Source organism: Lepidochelys olivacea, assembly GCF_965140295.1.
Source record: "Lepidochelys olivacea isolate rLepOli2 genome assembly, chromosome: 7".
NCBI classification, from domain to species: Eukaryota; Metazoa; Chordata; order Testudines; family Cheloniidae; genus Lepidochelys; species Lepidochelys olivacea.
Genome location: NC_140417.1, coordinates 85,623,377 through 85,641,513, shown reverse-complemented (window position 1 = coordinate 85,641,513; position 18,137 = coordinate 85,623,377). Strand labels below are relative to the sequence as shown.

Below are 18,137 nucleotides of genomic sequence, written 5' to 3'. Positions count from 1 at the left end.
GATATTTTGCTTCTGGAAAAATGACAGAAGCTCCTTAGACATTTGAGGGACCCCCTCTAATGCCTAAGAATTTATCAAAGGGGAGGGGCCAAGCTAGTAAAATGTCAGGGTGGGACGACAACTGTTTGAAAACCTTTAAAAGCAATGTTAAATTTCCGCATTCTGATATTGCTTTTGAGTCTGACTTGGCCACCCTTACTCACACTGAGTAGTAATTTACACAGGGAGTATTCCCCATTTTTTTAAATGAAAATCCAATTTTTTTTGGTCAAAAACAGACTTTTTTGTGAAAACTCCCCTTTAATTGAAAAAGCCAATTTCCATTGAAAAAACAAAAATGGATTTTTTTTAACCAGTTCTATCCTCTTCATCCTGTACCTGATCCATCTTGCTTAGCTCTTAACTTGTCAAGCAACTTAAAGTATGCACTGGTGCAAGATTTTTGAGTTATAATTGTAGGCTTATGTAATTGGTCTTATGCCTTTGGATCAAAGGACAAAGCACTGGACAATGTATTGTGGGCAACAATCCTGCACTGGAGGAGGGGATAAAGATAAGAATGACCTAACTTGTCTTTCTGTGATTCTGTCTTTTCTCTTGGTGGCTATTCTGGCATCTTTTCTTCTGCTTACAGTCCCTTGGCCGTGGCCCATTTGAACTCTTCACCTCCCATTTCAAAAACCAGCTAGACGTAAAGTACAAATCAACTAACCCAAATCCTTATCTCCAGACTGACGATATCTGAGCCATAGATGCGCAGTTTACATTGCTAAGAAAAAAATGGCATCTATTTCTGACAATCAGGTTGCCAAATGTGATGGCTATTTGCTACAGCTACTCTGAAAGTAATCGTATCCTATTAAAGATTATAGGCCACATTATATCCTGATTTATACCCAATGCCACTTACTGGGTGTAAGTTAGGGTAGAATTTTGCTCAGTTAATGCCCCTTTCTGTATTGTGACTATTGTGTTTTAATGGGGAAATAGGATCCTGAGGAATATTTCATTGCACCACCCTCTTTCAAAGGCTTCCTGTCATGATGATCTTTAAGGAGGGATGGACACAGCCCCTTGAGCCCTCAGTGTTGCTCAGAAGGTGCATTTGAGAGAAATGTGTTCCCCCAAGGGGAAAGCACATTGCCTCCCCAATGCTAGGGACTAAAATAGAGACTGAAACTTCTATCCCAGGGGTCAGCAACCTTTCAGAAGCTCTAATAAATTTGTTAGTCTCTAAGGTGCCACAAGTCCTCCTGTTCTTCTTTCAGAAGTGGTGTGCTGAGTCTTCATTTATTCACTCTAATTTAAGGGTTTGCATGCCAGTAATACATTTTAACCTTTTTAGAAGGTCTCTTTCTATAAGTCTTTAATATAACACTAAACTATTGTTGTATGTAAAGTAAATAAGGTTTTAAAAATGTTTATGAAGCTTCATTTAAAATTAAATTAAAATGCAGAGCCCCCCGGACCGGTGGCCAGGACCCGGGCAGTGTGAGTGCCACTGAAAATCAGCTCGCGTGCCTATCCCTGTTCTATCCCATGCTACAGCACACAGACACTAACATGATGTGAAATTTGGGCTGGCTGATAAAAAAACAAATACAATCTTGTGTGTTATTTCTCAGTTGCCTCACTAGGTAACACCATGGACTTCAACTAGAATATTTTGTTAGAAACAGAGGACATCAGTCAGCTGTGGTGATCCCAATAGACTGAGATTCCTTTCATAATCTCTCTAGGAGCTTAAGTAATCCTCATAAGAGGGACAGAAAAGACCCAGTCATATAAACTTGACCAGAAATATATGAAACTAGACAACAGGAACTATCAGCTTTCTTTAACCTCACTCCTGTTTCAAGAAAGGTGTCCCCTCCTCCTCCTTTCTCAGGATCGGTGGTGTTCTCTTTTAATGTAGAGTTTAAGCTCCTTGGAGGAGTGATCTTGGGACAAATTCATCCCTGGTGTAATCCTATTGATTTCAGTGAGTTTAGACATACCAGAAGACAAATTAATCCGTGCTGTGTCTGAAGTGCCCTATATACAGCTACATTTAAACATGTAAAAAAAAACCAAGTCTTCCCTACAACTGTATCTTTATGGGTGAAGGGTATTTCCAAAATGAAAATATTTAAGATGGCTAAGAACTGCCAAGAGAAGGGGAGTGGGTATATTGCCTCATGCAGAAGCAGGATGTTTTTTAATAGCTTTTTATCCCTTTGTTACTGATAAGCTTGAAATCAGAGCATCATGTTCTTATGCCACTGCTCTAGGAGCATTAATACTGTCATAAGCTCTTCCCTAAAGTGGCAGGCACCGATCTTCTATGGTGAGAGCTTATGTGGGTGCTCTAGGACTAGCTTTTAGTTATTGTGCTTTCTCACTAGAGTGATTTACCTCTATCAATTTTAAATGTCCTGCAATTAGAAATTAATTGACATGATTGTACGTCTCATTAATACTATACTTTACTATTTCAAATGGTTGAGGAACTTGAGGCACATAGTTCTGGGACCATATAGTTCAAGAATCCTGGCAGGCAGAAGGAAAAGAGAAATGTCTCCCAAAAATGCCAGACACATGGGTATCTGAGCTACGTTAAGAAGCAGATTCTGCCACCTTTACTCATACTCAGTAGCACTGCTGAAAGATCAGTGCTGCTGGTAATGGATTAAGGTACAACTGTGCATGTAAAGCAGGACACGGCCCTCACCATGGTTGATGCAAGATACTCTAAACCTACAAAGTGAGGGGAAGTGTCCACTACCTTTAAAATGACATCGCTCAGATATGTTAAACAGGAGAAACCGACAGCTTGTCTCGTTTTAATGAGAAAGGTTTTATTAGAAAAGTAAAAAACACACCCAAAACACAATACAATTGCATAGAAAGGGTTGCACTTGAACATCAAGTGTATTAATGTAAACTGTAATCAACAGAAGCGCTCCATGGCCTATCATATAGGTTGTTCGTGAGGGTACCTGCCCTCATCCGAGCATCACGTCACACCTCCCCCTCTGGCATGCAGTACTGGAGAGCTGTAGGCAGCTCCCAGCAGCGTTTTCTTCAAGCATCAAAAATATGAAGTGATGACGACAACAGCCCAACAACTCCTGCTTCTGCATTCCCTTGAAGTCTATATATAGCTGCCCTAATGTCAGTAGTGGAGCATCATCTTTGATCCAAATACATATACTTGGTCCCATTAGACCCAAGTTTAACCACCATTCACTCATACACATGCACCACCCTCCCCCTGCAAAAAACCCCAACATTGATTACAATGTATTTTGTTATTAAAAAAAAAAAAAGAAGAATCAGTCAGGAATAGGGAGACTGTCTACCCCCAAAGCAGCCCTGCTGCTGCATCTAGCATCAGCACTGTCACAAGACTAACTGAAGAAGTCAGTACAATAAAAAGTTGTCCTACAATCACTGAAAGGTTAAAGCTAGCACTCACTTGCTATCTATGCCCACTCAGAGTGAGGGAAGCAGGATGCAGTTTTGTTTTCCAGCAAGCTTCCTCCTTGCCCTCCCTCTCTGTTTGGACTATTTCCTTCTATCGTTGTACAGTCATGCTCCAAACTAACCGAGGCTCTAAACAGTTGCCACATTTTAACCAGCTTATGTTCACTTTTTCAAAGCACTTAAGTAAGTTGTCACGCCAGTTTCTCCTGGTGCTCTACGCCAGTTTAAAGAGTAATGATCGGTTATTCCTCTATGAGGCGCCTTCAGCACTCCTCTATTAGCAACTGCTCAGAGCTGTAAAGCTTCTTTTTAATGACTCTGAATCCAGTGCTCAGCTTCAGCGACTGACTGAAGCCTGGAGTGAAAGAAGTCCCAGAGCTAAGAAGTCCCTGGATTTTAGGCCAGAGCCGGGAGTCCAATCTTAACACAAGGGTCAGCTGGAAAGTAGGCACAAGATTCGGATCCACTGCAATCTGCCCCACACTGTGACACCCCTTCCCTTGTTCAACACACAGGTCAATGAGGGCACCTCTCAGGCCACAGGGCTCACTATAAGCCAGGTGAAGCAGCTCTTTGCTGACTTGAGTGACGAGTTGGCTTGGCATCACAAGTCTGGAGCAGCGCTTGGAATTGATGTTGGCTTTGTTCAGACTGACTTGGATTAGTTTCATGAGATCGTTACATAGGAGTTCGTCTTCAGGGTCATTTAACAAGTCAAAGTCTGGCAGAGAAACTTCATCCAGGTACTCTGCATCTGTGAATGAAAATCAAAGAAGGCAGGTCAGTATCGGCCAGTTTATTAAGCTGTTTTTTGTGAAGTGAGCTGTGGCTCACAAAAGCTTATGCTCAAATAAATTTGTTAGTCTCTAAGGTGCCACAAGTCCTCCTGTTCTTTTTCCCTAGTAAAAGTTGCTACAAAGGACCAAATGTTACGGGCAAGAAAACTGATCAATTTATGAACTGAAGCAGCTTTTCTGTGAGAGAATAATATACAGTACTAGGTGATAAACAACAGTATTGTGGGATAGGGAGAGAAGGGCTGCTAGAGTTTTATGGGACAATGTTTTTATCAAGCTTAAACCTCTCCCATTGTGTATTTTAGCTTTACTGAATTACAATTATCGTGTACATTCATTTTGCTATTTTAATTGTGTTTTAAAGTATATTTACTGGACACAGTTTAGGGAAAAAAAAACTTTATTTTTTAGGACGTGTGGGCCCTGCTTAAATTTGGATAATGCCATCCTCAATTGTTCATTATAATTTGACTGAAAACACGAAAGAACGTGACCTTTCAGTCCTCACATCTACAGTACCTACCTCCCTCACAGCTCAAGCTGCTGTCCAGGGATTCACAATCGGAGCTCTCCGCTCGGACACAGCGATCGGGCACTTCCTGCTGCCGGCTCTTTCCCCGAGAGACGATGGGTGAGGGCTGGTTCTCTCTCTGCTCTGGAATGGGGGGCAGCGAGGAAGAGAAGCTGTCCCACACGCCTGGCATCGCTGCGGATGGTCACCCTCCGGAGTGGAAGCGGGGACGCGGAGATCAGCACAAAAGACGGGTCCTGCAATCCCAGGCCAGCACAGAAAGAGAGTCAGTAACGCACGGCCTGGGGAGGGGGGCGCGTTACACCGATGGGGGCGGGCTACACTTGGGGGGGGGGGGGAGTTACACCGATGGGGGCGGGCTACACTGGGGGGGGGAGTTACACCGATGCTCATCTAGCGAAACAACCCGCGGGGAGAATGACAGGGAGCGGCGCGCTGTGTCCCGGACAGGCAGCGACACGAAAGGCAATCCCAGCGCGATACTTACAGGGCCGCGAGGTCCGGGCTGGGAGCAGGCGGAGGCGGGGGAAGAGGTAGTCGAAGGCTCCCGGGGATGCTGGTAAGGGCCAGGGTAGCGCTGTGCAACAGCCCGCGCACGCTCCGAGCTCCCCCTTCTCGGCGCTGGTGTCCCCCTCACTCGGCTTGTTGAGCCCTTTAAATAGACAGCTCAGGAGCCGCCCCCGCCCCCGCCCCCTCGCTGCTCGGCCAGAAAGCCCGACCCGGCCTCCAGTGCCGCAGCCACCAGTCGCCAGCCGGGAGTGTGTGGCGGGCTCGGCCAATGGCAGGCAGGCGCACGTTCGCAGCGTTCTCTCCTGCCCGGTTACAGCAGCCCGGGCTCCGCCCCCCAGGGTGGATGGAGCCTGAGCTGCAGGCGGGGAGACCTTGGGGGTGCGCAGTGACATGATTGAGGGGGAGGGAAGAAGGGGGGGGGTGTTTATTAGGGAGTCTCAGGGTTTGGTTGGGCTGGGGAATGGCACGGAGCGAGCCCGGGCACCCGACAGGCTCGTTCACTGCGGAAAGCATAAGCCTCTCGTGTCTGCTGTAAGCTAGCTGCTATAGACTGGGCTACACAAAGTCGCATTGCATCGTACTGGGGGATCTGAGCCCTCGCTTAATTGTCGGACCCAGCGCAAGTGGGAGCCTTTTGCCCGTAGAGATTGCAAGGCTGAGGGTGGTGATAGGAAGAATAAGTGTTACTTATTTTAGCCAACTTTTATTCACCTTAATTGTGTCCCCGCCCCTCCCCCACACGTCCCATCCCCCAGTATCATGCTGTGTCTGTCTTGCTGGGTGATTTTTCCAAAGGAAGACGCGTTCAGACGGACACTCTTCGGGCAGTTTGGGAGAAACGCGATCTGTGTTCATAGTTAGCCATTTGTAACGTGAAAGAAACCTTCGAATATCGGTTGTTAGGTGCTGTAACAAAGACAAGTGGTCGCTTCATATAAAATCAGTTCAACCCACTCCAGGCTAAGAATAAAAACTCCTTGCTGGTAGGTGTTTCAGTACTGGGTTTTTAAGAATACGATGAATTCGGATTGGTATGTATAAAAACCCATTAATCAACTGAACACGAAAGATGCTACCGTAATTTTCATCAACTGTTTCTGATGCAATCTTATAGAGAGGCGAAGTATGAGTTTATTTTCAGAAATCCTAAAGATTTTTTCCCATCCCTAAGACACTATAAACGTGTGCCTTTCCAACTGTGCATTGAGCTTACACATTACAGCCTTGGATTATTTCGTGCACAATCAAGGTCAGGACATTCCTGCATGGTTTTCCTAACTTTTAGTCCTTAAAGCCTGTTGAGAAACTAGTTTATTGCACCTCCTTTACGTCTACTGATTTTTTCGTGGGGGTGGGGGAGAGGGAATGGTGGAAAGGGTTGAATGCCTGATCATGCTATTGATCATTCGAGTCGATAAGTGCATTTGTTTGTTGCAATTCTGCTTATGGGAATTCAGGGGACACGGTGAATTCTGCACGTATAAAGCTAACTCTAGGTAAACAGTCCGACGCTAGCTGCAGCCCATCCGCGGGGTCCTAGCGTCCGTCCTGAACTCTGTGGCTGCTTTGTGTAAATGATTGGGAGAATTGCATCATGAGGAACGGGTTGGAGAGAAAAAATCCCCAGCGACTGCAATAAAGCAGATCGTTTCATCAGAGAGAAACTACCAAGTCTACAACAGGAACAATCAACCGTATAACCTTTAAAATGAGGGCTTAAAGCTTGACGCAGTCTAAGTCTGCAAGAAAGCATGATTTCTTCAGTTTCACAGATTAAAACCTAAGTGTAGTATAGCCTGTGAGCTCTTTGATTATACTTTTAGTTATTATTAATTTTAAATCTTGAATTGATGTACTAGTGTGTATGTAGTTAGATAGCTACCTTTTCTGGCCTAAGAGCCACACTCCCCTCTGCTGTCCTGCATCTCAGTGCCACAGAGATGAGTCCATGCCAGCATATTCAGTACACAGATTGTTGAAAATATTTCTGAAAATAAGAAAATAAACTCTCTGAAATAAGAAGGAGGTGGGGGAGCTGAAACAAAATGGAGAAAAGAATAAACATTTCCACCTAAATTGAGGAACAAACCACCTAATTAATAGTAATAAAAAGCCACAAACCAAGGAAAAACAAAATTGAAAAACAGTAAAATAATTTCCATAAGTAAATAGAAACAATTACACACAAGGTCTCCCCATTATAGGCCTGGTTTACACTTAACATTTTGAGTGGCACGCTCCCATGAGCGCTGTAGCTATACTGACCTAAGCCTTAGGTTTCTTCTTCACCCTAGCTACTGCTGCTTAAGGAGGTGGATTACCTACAGTGAAGGAAAAAACCCTTCCATTGCTGTCGGAAGTGTCTGCACTGTGGCATATAGAATCGTGTTGCTAGCACTAGAGCCAAATTCAAATGTAGAGGGGTTTGTGCTGTGTGCTCATCACAGGTGCCTTCATTCTAAATTGGTTAGCAGAACATCTTTTTCCATAGGTTCATAGCTGCTGCTATGAGATGAGACACTAACTGGAGATAACTGTTGGTCTTGACCTGCCCTCATTCAGACAGTAGACAGTTATTAAACATTTTGCTGTCTCTCCACATAGCTCACCAAATCTATAGCGGGCTGCTAGAGGCTGAAAGTCATTTCTCCTGGATAGCTGTCTGGTAGCCTCAATTAACTGAGTTGGTGGTCCCTGTGCAGTTCCTTGAGGTCAACATACACTGTAACCATGGGCATACTTGTCAGGCCCAACAATCAAAGGATTGAATGGGAACTACAAATCAGTGGTTTGGGTAAACTGAGGACTTCAATCTTGAGTACTTGTGATGATCCTTGACCCAGCATCTTTCATGAATACTGATTTTACTTACACACACGTGCATTTTGCTGCCCTTACCACTCTTTTTTCTGTCTTAGGTAACTGCCTGTCCAGTCTATATTTGTCTGTAAATCTATATACTAATGATAGTCCTGGTTACAACATTTGAGTCATATCCCCTGCTGTTTTCTGTCTGGTTAGCTATGGACCATAGCTATAGAACAACTTAGCATTGCTGAAGATGTTGACTATGAAGGAGGGCAGGGATTATGTACTGAACTCTGGTTCTCAGGTTAATGGAAACAGCATTGCAGAACACATCTTGGGGTTGTGGGGAAGCATACTATTATTGATAAATTAATAAATTATAATTTCTGTGTATTAAAGTATGTGAAAATTGCAAGACAACCAACACAGCATTAAATACAGACACCTTCCTCTCATTCACTCTGGTTTACTTCTCCTCCTATTTGTAACCACATAACATTCCGGCAGCAACTACAAGCAACTGCTTCCATTAAATACTTTCCTAATATTATTTTTCAATGGAAGCAATTGCTGTCATTTGCTACAGGGACATTGTATGATTGTGAATGGGATGGGAGGTAGTTCATCGGATAGAAAATGGGAGAGGAAGTGGGTCCATGAAACAGTCTCTTGATTCAGATGTAATCCATGATATTAAAATGTTTGAGAATACCTCTTTTATAGACATTTTTCAGTATCTTTATTGGATACCACAAAACAAGGTACCAGCCATTCTACAGTATGTTAACATGCTGTTCCCACTCTCTGTGGCTGCCTGTGAGTGTAACAGCTCTGTGCTGTGAAATTGACCTAACCTAGTCCGAAATTGGTCACTGCAGGTGCAGAGATTGCAAACAGAATACATTTAGCTCTCACATTTTCAGACTTAAACCCCATTCTTTCACTGATAATTGTATCTTTAATCAGGCTTCCTGGCAATATGTGGGTTAACACAAAACATGCATGTGCAATGTATAATAAGAGCATTTGCTTAGTAGTTGACACATTGGGAATTCCATATGAGTCACCTGGTGTTTCCAATTGTTCCCACAACTCTAAAATAACCCACCATTTTGGCTGAAATTTTACATGCTTTGTCCCAGTCCAGAGCTGAATTTATTATTTTAAGACTGAGTAAAATCAGTTCACTCATTTTTTTAGTTGCACAAGCATGGGGAAAAGTATACTGGGCCTGCAACTTTTGTACCTAACCCTTATTTCAGTGACTTCCAAAAATCTTTCAAGCAAATATTCGCTTATACCAGTATCTAGTGCAGTAAGGTCCTGATCCTGACTGTTGATTCATTCTCTCTTTCTTTTGTACTACTCAATATTGTATATCAAATATGGGCCTCAGAGCACAGGGTCATAGTTGTAGTGGATGGTTAGAGTATTAACTGTGATGGTTATAATGTACACTGCATGGTTATACTGCATTTCTGAAAAATGACTTGGTCTTTTATTATATAAAAGATGATTGTCCAAAATCCAAATTAAGCTTTGTATATATATATATATATATATATATATATATATATATATAAAGGAGTAGCTTTTAAAATGTTTGACATTTTACTGTACCAAGAGGGAATGTTGTCTAGATTTTAGAGCAGGGAATGATGAGGACTTGTCCATAATTCAGGGAAGTGCTTTAAGCTATACTGGCAAAAACAATCATTAGCTGGTATAAACTCTGTCTCCACGGGGGATGAGGCAGTAGATGTTGCCAGTATTGCTCCGCTGGTATACCCCAAAACCTTTTAAGTGTGGACAAGGCCTCACTGTATGATACTTGAAAAGATCAAATTAATCTCTTTTTGCTTCAATTAACTAATCTGTAAAGTGGGGATGGTGATGTTTCCCTATCTCTAAACTGGTCATGTGAGGATTATTTAATGTTTATAAAACTCTTTTGAGATTTCCCTGCAAATCGTGTTATGTATTTGTAGATCACTATTACTATGAACTTTTAAAGATTAGAACCTGATAAATGTTAAATATCTGGGAGAAATGGCAAAATGAAGATCTCTAATATGTTTGTCTTATTGTGATACTGATTACAGGTTTGTTATTGACATTGACCAAATTCTTAATTTGTTCAATGAGCTATCTTGGGTACTGCCCTTCCTGAGCAGAGACTGATAATAGTGCCACAGTAAGCAGAGTGGAGTATACATGCAGGATACAGTAGAGACTAGACTAAGACCTCCAAGATCGATGGTTTAGGAATATGGATTAAGCTAAAACTGTTATTTTGCCAGTGTTTCCTGAAGCAGTTTTTGCTTGCTGCAGATTATTTGGGGAACTTCATAGCTCATTTGACCTCAATTTGAAGAACAATTAGTTCACTGCTACTGACCTCAATTCCATCTACTAAAAACAGGTCATTTTGTCTGCAGTCAGTCTGGCACCAGTTCAGTGTTACAGATGCCAGTGCAAGTTCCTTACTGCTGATGATAGTATATGCAACATGCAAGGAAATTTGGTGCTAGTTGTTAGTGGAATAAGTTGAGGGCAGACAGATGAGGGTGTCATTGCTAGAAAAGTTTTGCCTAAAATTTTCCACCATTGCTACTACTGATTCATCTGTGCAGGTGAAAGCAATGATTGGAATATCAATGTAGGGTAGCTGCTGGTGTGTTAGCCAGCATGCAATTTAACTCTGCTAAGAGCATATTTAAATGGCATAGTAGTTACTCATGAAGCTGAACTAGAGACAGAAACAGTGAGACATTTTAGGGGGGTGGGAATGTGGACAGGATCTGAAACACAGTATAGATCCACTAGTTCTGGAAGATCAGCATATATACATGGAAGCCAAAAGTATTACTAAATTATGTATACAGTGTACTGGGAGACGGAGTAGCCCATTGGATAGGGCAGGAAACTGAGAGTCAAGAGACCTCAGTGTTACTGCTGGGGCTGTGCCAATGACTTTCTGGGTGACTGTCAGCATGCTGGATATATTTCTGCATCTGTTTCCCTATTTGTTAAAACAACTGATTGTGTAGCATGGCTAGCTAATGACAAAAGGTAGAGTAGTCTACAAGTACTCTATCTAAAGGGTCAAAACTCCAAAGAGGGAAGAGTAGTATTAGAGTTTTACATGAGCTATTTATATAATTATTAATTATAACCAAGAATAATTAGAAACAATTAAGGAAAGGAAGTTTCTAAGAAAAATATCAGGGAAACATTGGGTTAAGAAAATCTGAAGTTGTATTGGGTGTAAATTTTTATTTTTAATGATAATGCCTTGCATAGAGAAGAAGCCCTTAGGGATGTAATTTGCTGTGAAGTTTCTTTGCTCTCATTGCCTCAATCCTTTAGTTTTGCTGATTGCCCTCGAATCCCATTGATTTAAATAAGACTTTGATGATGCAAAGCTCCTTAAAAGACCACATCTAATGTGCCTGAAAAAAAATGTCAATAATACTTAACATTTACTTAGTCCTTTCCATCTTCAAAGTACTGTGCAAATTAATTTGCTTTAGTAAAGTTCCTGTTGGGTATGATGCAGCGAAAGTGTTTGGTTCCAGGTGAGAACTAGGACCCAGAAGCTCTTCCCAGGATAGGGGTGCAACCATTGTAACTGAGAGCAGAATTTAGCCCTGTACATTTTGGATTCCTCACCTGTAGGATCGAACATTTTAAATATAGCCCACTTATTGAAAGACATGACTGTGTCAAATACTTATATAGAAAGAAGTTATGGTAAAAATTTTAAACTAGTGTACTTTTCCATTTCTTAAATAAAATAACAGTACTTACAAGTTATTACATAGTCACAGCCTCTCTGTGGGTATAATAAATATACTTTGTTTTACTAGTTTTATTTTCCTAATTTAGATTGCGCTTGTTAAACTCTTTTGGGGCTCTTTCTGTAAGCTATCCGAATTTGGAGCACTAGATGTAGAACCAATTATGTGAAAGAAAAATAAACACAAAGCTGTATTTTTCCATTTGTTTTTCACTATTAATAACATGAATATTTTGCTATGCTCGTGCTGTTTTTCACGATACTGGAATTGGATACAAGAGTTTAAAAAGAGCCCTAACCAACCCCAATATACACTGAGTTGTTTACACAGACGTTCTGGACTGGCTGCTGCCTGCTGGATCTAGTTTCTGTATGTCCCTCCACCAACCTATCCCACCCCAAAGATGAGATTCATGAGTTTACATCGATTTGTACAAAAAAAGGGGGGGGATCCGCTGCAAATGAAGGGCTGTTTTCAAGGACGCCTGGAGCAGAGTGAAATTAAAGTAGTACATTAGGAAAAGCTTATAGCAGATATTTAAAGAGGGCTTAAGCTCATATACCCGTCTGATATAGATTTAACCATTGCACGTAATTTATCTTAGTTGATAGGGGTTTTCATACCTCACGTTGCATTTAAAGCCAGTTATAAGGAATGGGTTATTTATGGGTATTTTCTTTTACGGGCAAAGGCGAACTAAGCTGATTAGTGTCCGTCCCAGTTTGGTGCTCATTTCCACAGTGAGGGTGGGATTCTTGTTTGCTTCCGTTTGTCTCTTTAGCCTTATTTTATGTTTTATGCGAGCTAGTGGAATCCGAGGCAGAACTGGGCATTAAACGTGCCCAGACTGAGAAGCGTTGCCTGCAGCCCCAGGCAGGCGCTTGGTCCCTGCAAAGGGTTAAGCGCACTCTTGAGCTGGAACGTGCTATCCAAGGCGTATTCCTTGGGAGGGAGGGCAGCTCGCTGGGGGATTTACATAGGGGACGGGCCATACGCACAGGCCCCCCAAAGCAGACGTGCTGAGCTCAGCGATTTTGCAAGCCTGCTGCTGAGTAGCAAGGGACGGGGGTTGCTGGCGGTTCTTCAGGCACCGACAGGAGGCGGAGACAATAACAAGCGCCTCGGGGAGATCAGCTGCTGCCGGAGTGGGCGATGCAGGGCGATGAAATGCGTGCGGCCATAGGGCCAGGCAGGGGCGCTCCCCGACCGGCGGTGGTAGTTAAGAGAATAACCGGGGAGCAGAGGTCCCGGGCCGGCGGCCCCGGGTGTAACTTTGGAACCAGGTGGTGCTAGGAGCAGTCAGTCGGGGGGAGCTGGGAATGCAGCATGCCTCGTTTGGGGAAGCTAGGGCCTAGGAGCGGGCAGGTAGGAGGAGCCCAGGGAGCAGCTGTGCTTCGGTTTCCGGCGCTACAGATTTGCGGTGGAGGAGAGCTAGTTAGTAAATATTCCCATCCCATGCCAGCTTTCCAGACCTTAGTAGCCTGGGCAGCACTTGCTGGGGTTTGTGGAGAGTTGGCTGGTCACCGGGTGTCGACTGTTTCCCAGCTATTAAGTTGCATTAAGACCTCTAGAAATACATAAAATACTTTCCTAGGGTCTCTTTCCCTGCAATCCGTTGCTGTAGTCGCTTCTAAGCTGCTCATGAATGGAAAGGGTGGGGTCTAGGAGATACACTCTATAGGCGGGCTATGTAGCTGGGGCAAGGAGCACAAACAGCGCCCAAGCTACAGTCGTCATGGAGTACATCGCTTCTGCAGGGCTGCGAGGCCAACAGGGAGTATCACATCATTCAGATCTGGGAAGCACCCCAAGATACATCCTGCCAGTGAATGCAAAGACCTGTCCCCTACGGGCAGCCATTTGGCACCTGCAGGTGGGAGCACAAAGACCCCAGGGAACAGCCTCAGGTTGTGCATGCAGCAGATTAGGGAAGGAGGCCAAAGGTGCAGCTCAAACTGTAAATAGCTTTGAATGTTAGGATCCTGTTGAGTACCACCAAGCCAGTACACAGAGGAGGGGAGGCTGGGGAAGGAGAGGAGCCCAGCTGCCATGATGGGGAAAGCAAGACCAACAACCAGGGTTAGGTGTGGTTGAGGAGGAGCTGGAGGGAGGAGTGCCTGAACATGACAAGAAATGTGGAGGCAGTACTCTAGGCTGAAGAGAGATGATGGTGCAGGGGAAACAGACTGTTGGAGAGGGCCAGCACAGGTTGATGCGGGTGGGGTGCGTGAGTGGAATATGATAAGAGAAGCAGCAAGGAAGGGAGTGCCAGTGAGACACAGGAACATACACACAGATATGTTGAAGAATGAAGTGAATAAAGGGGAGTCAGACAACAGAGGGGAAAGGAGAGATGGTTATCACTGTATTTATATAGTGCACTGATGGCATGCTAGATGCTTTGAAGACTTGTAGCAAGTCAAGACTTGTGTGGAGCAACGTACAACGTACTTAAAGAAGAGGGGATGGTGTACAGAGGTTGGAACTGGTGAACAAAGGAGTTTGAAGCAAGAGACAAGTGTAATTTTAAAAATAAGAGACAAAGGGGGACTAAAAGGGTTGGGGGAGATTGGAACTACAGAGGAAAGTAGAAAATCAGAGACAAGAATAAAGAAAAAGGGACACAGGAGAAAAAGCAAGAGATGCCCAAGACAGTGTTGAGCTTCCTGTCCTTTCTTTGACATATCCCAATTGCAGTCACTCAGGTCTGTTACTGTTGGGTGTGTTTGTACTTTTATGGACCTCATTGCTATATACATTTTTAACATGCTTTCAGATTTCAAGCCTTGAACTGGCACTGAGGGGAAATTTTCAAAATATCCACCCCCCAAATTAAGGGGATTCACAGGGAAATAAAAATAAGGGGCAGGACAGTACAGAGACAGTTTGCCAGCAGTGAGCCTGAAGGGAGACACCCTGCCCAGCCAGTCTCCATCAATACTAATACTTGAAAGCCAGCCAGCCAGCAAAATCCCCAAAGTTATCCTGATAGAGAAAGGTAAGAGCATTTCTTTGCTGTGTTTGTGTCTTAGTGGGTGCAAAGCTATTCTGGTTATTGTGGCTAAATAGGTGTAGTTTTGGTATCTGGCTGCATTTTATTTTCAACCATGCACTGAGTTTGGTCTCATGGCAGCAGGGTTGGGATCACTATGCTGGTGGATGTGCCATCTTTCAGAAAAGATGTGACAATTCTGAAGTCAGAATGTAAAAAAATAAGGAGATAGTCTCCAAAACTCCACCCACAAGTTAAGCTTCACATACTTCTGGTACCAAAATGCAGTCCCACTCTCAGTAGACTGTGGAGCTCTGTATAACCTTTGATCTGCAGTGAGAAATTGTTGATGGATTTGATTTTGACTAATGGAGGTATTGGTTGCGAATCTGAAGGTGGAAGGCAATTGGGGTAAAAGTATTCATGAAATGATAGATGTCATGAGTCTGAGGAAAGGAAGGATTGAGAGCAGCAGAATAAGGAGACTAGATTTAAACTCAGAGAGCTGTTAGTTAAGGTCACATGGGAAGAAAATCTAATGGATAGAGGAGTTCAGGAGGGCTGGCTGTTTCTCAGAGACAGTATTAAAGGTGCAACACCAAACTATATAGATATGAAGGAAAGATGGGAAGAATAGTAGAACAGATGTAAGATATGGACAATGTGGAGAGAGTCCAGAGGAGAGCAACAATGATAAAAGTTTTAAAACAGAAGAATAGTAATGGCCATGGACAATGGGTGAACCCTGGCTTTGGGGAGGCAAGCCCGCCAGCTGCAGCCATATCGTGCCGAGTCGCTGCTGCCAGTCCCACCCCCCTGACCTATCGCCCCCACAAGCGCCAGGCCGAGCCACCAGACCGCCCCCAGAGTCAGGCCGAGTTGCCAGCCTCCCTGAGCGTCGGGCTGGGCCGAGCTCTGGGCCGAGCCGCCTGCCCCCCAGCTCTGATGCCTCTTCTCCCCCCCATTCCCCCCTCCACCAGAGTCAGGCCGAGCTGCTGGCCTTCCCCAGTGCTGAGCCAAGCCCCCAGAGTGCCTGCCAGGCTGAGCTGCCAGACCCCTAGCACCAGCTCCGCCTGCCCCTGAAGGCCCCACCAAGCCACCGGCCCCAGTGCCCAAGGAGGAGTGATGTGGCGAGCAGTGGGGACGGGGGTCTGTGGAGTGGAGGAGGTAGTAGAGGTCTCAGGGAAGGGTCGGGGTCACCGCAGCCCAGGTGTCAGGTGGCAATTGACGGCAGTGCCAGGAAAGGCAAGGCCTTCCCTAGCTTATTATACCCATCGCCCATGGTAATGGCTCAATCAGGAGCTCTTTAATGACCTGAAAATCTAAAAGGAATTATAGAAAAAAGTAGAAACATGGACCAGTTGCTAAGAAGGAGTACAAAAGAATAGCACAAGCTTGTAGGGACAAAGGCTAATGCACAAAAGGCTGACACACAAAATTAGTTGTACCTACCAAGGGACATAAAAGGAAATAAGAAGAGGTTCTGTAACACATTAGAAGCAAAAAGGTGAAGGAAAGTGCAGGCCCTCTACTTAGTGGGAAAGGAGAGCTTAATGACTTATGACATTGAGAAGGCTGAGGTGTTTAATACCTATTTTGCTTCAGTCTTCCCTAAAAAGATTAATGGTGATCAGATACTTAACACAATTAACAACAAGGGGGAAGGATTGCAAACCAAAATAGGAAAAGAACAGGTTAAAGAATATTTAGATAAATTTGATGTAGTGAAGTCAGGAGGGCCTAATGAAATGCCCCCTAGGATGCTGAAGTAATCTTGGAACCTTTAGCAGTTGTCTTTGAGAATTCATGGAGGACATGTGAGATCCCAGAGGACTAGAGAAGGGCAAACATAGTACCTATCTTTAAAAAAAGAAAAGGAGTACTTGTGGCACCTTAGAGACGAACAAATTTATTTGAGCATAAGCTTTCGTGAGCTACAGCTCACTTCATCTGATGCATTCAGTGGAAAATACAGTGGGGAGATTTATATACATAGAGAACATGAAACAATGGGTGTTACCATACACACTATAACAAGAGTGATCACTTAAGGTGAGCTGTCACCAGCAGGAGAGCGGGGGATGGGGGTGGGACCTTTTGTAGTGATAATCAAGGTGGGCCATTTCCAGCAATTGACAAGAAAGTCTGAGGAATGGTGTGGGGGGGGGAGAATTAACAAGGGGAAATAGTTTTACTTTGTGTAATGACCCACGTTCATGGCAGAGGGGCATTGCTGGCACATGATGGCATATATCACATTGGTAGATGTGTAGGTGAACAAGCCTCTGATAGTATGGCTGATGTGATTAGGCCCTATGATGGTGTCCCCTGAATAGATATGTGGACACAGTTGGCAACGGGCTTTGTTGCAAGGATAGGTTCCTGGGTTAGTGGTTCTGTTGTGTGGTGTGTAGTTGCTGGTGAGTATTTGCTTCAGGTTGGGGGGCTGTCTGTAAGCAAGGGCTGGCCTGTCTCCCAAGATCTGTGGGGAGTGATGGGTCGTCCTTCAGGATAGGTTGTAGATCCTTGATGATGTGTTGGAGAGGTTTTAGTTGGGGGCTGAAGGTGATGGCTAGTGGCGTTCTGTTATTTTCTTTGTTGAGCTTGTCCTGTAATAGGTGACTTCTGGGTACTCTTCTGGCTCTGTCCATCTGTTTCTTCACTTCAGCAGGTGAGTATTGTAGTTGTAAGAATGCTTGATAGAGATCTTGTAGATGTTTGCCTCTATCTGAGGGGTTGGAGCAAATGTGGTTGTATTGTAGAGCTTGGCTGTAGACAATGGATCGTGTGGTGTGGTCTGGATGAAAGTTGGAGGCATGTAGGTAGGAATAGCTGTCAGTAGGTTTCTGGTATAGCGTGGTGTTTATGTGACCATCGCTTATTAGCTCCATAGTGTCCAGGAAGTGGATCTCTTGTGTGGACTGGTCCAGGCTGAGGTCGATGGTGGGATGGAAATTGTTGAAATCATGGTGGAATTCCTCAAGGGCTTCTTTTCCATGGGTCCAGATGATGAAGGTGTCATCAATGTAGCGCAAGTAGAGTAAGGGCGTTAGGGGACGAGAGCTGAGGAAGCGTTGTTCTAAGTCAGCCATAAAAATGTTGGCATACTGTGGGGCCATGCAGGCACCCATAGCAGTGCCGCTGATTTGAAGGTATACATTGTCCCCAAATGTGAAATAGTTATGGGTGAGGACAAAGTCGAGCCACCAGGTTTGCCGTGACATTATCGGGGA

General features: G+C 44.1%; 1 protein-coding gene across 1 annotated transcript; it reads right to left on the bottom strand.

Annotated features, from left to right (window-relative positions):
- Positions 1 to 2,812: 2,812 nt before the first annotated feature.
- DDIT4 (DNA damage inducible transcript 4) lies at positions 2,813 to 5,440 on the bottom strand. Its single transcript, XM_084633801.1, has 3 exons — positions 5,282 to 5,440; positions 4,786 to 5,030; positions 2,813 to 4,219 (listed from the first exon to the last, which is right to left on the bottom strand). Exons 2-3 carry the CDS (start codon positions 4,964 to 4,966, stop codon positions 3,729 to 3,731), a joined length of 672 nt encoding a protein of 223 aa, XP_084489927.1. The 5' UTR covers positions 4,967 to 5,030; positions 5,282 to 5,440; the 3' UTR covers positions 2,813 to 3,728.
- Positions 5,441 to 18,137: the final 12,697 nt, after the last annotated feature.

Coding starts and splice junctions, on each gene's coding strand:
- DDIT4 (XM_084633801.1), bottom strand. CDS start 4,966: ATGCCAGGCGTGTGGGACAGCTTCTCTTCCTCGCTGCCCCCCATTCCA. Junction 4,220..4,785: donor CAGCTTGAGCTGTGAGGGAG/GTAGGTACTGTA, acceptor TTTCATTCACAG/ATGCAGAGTACCTGGATGAA.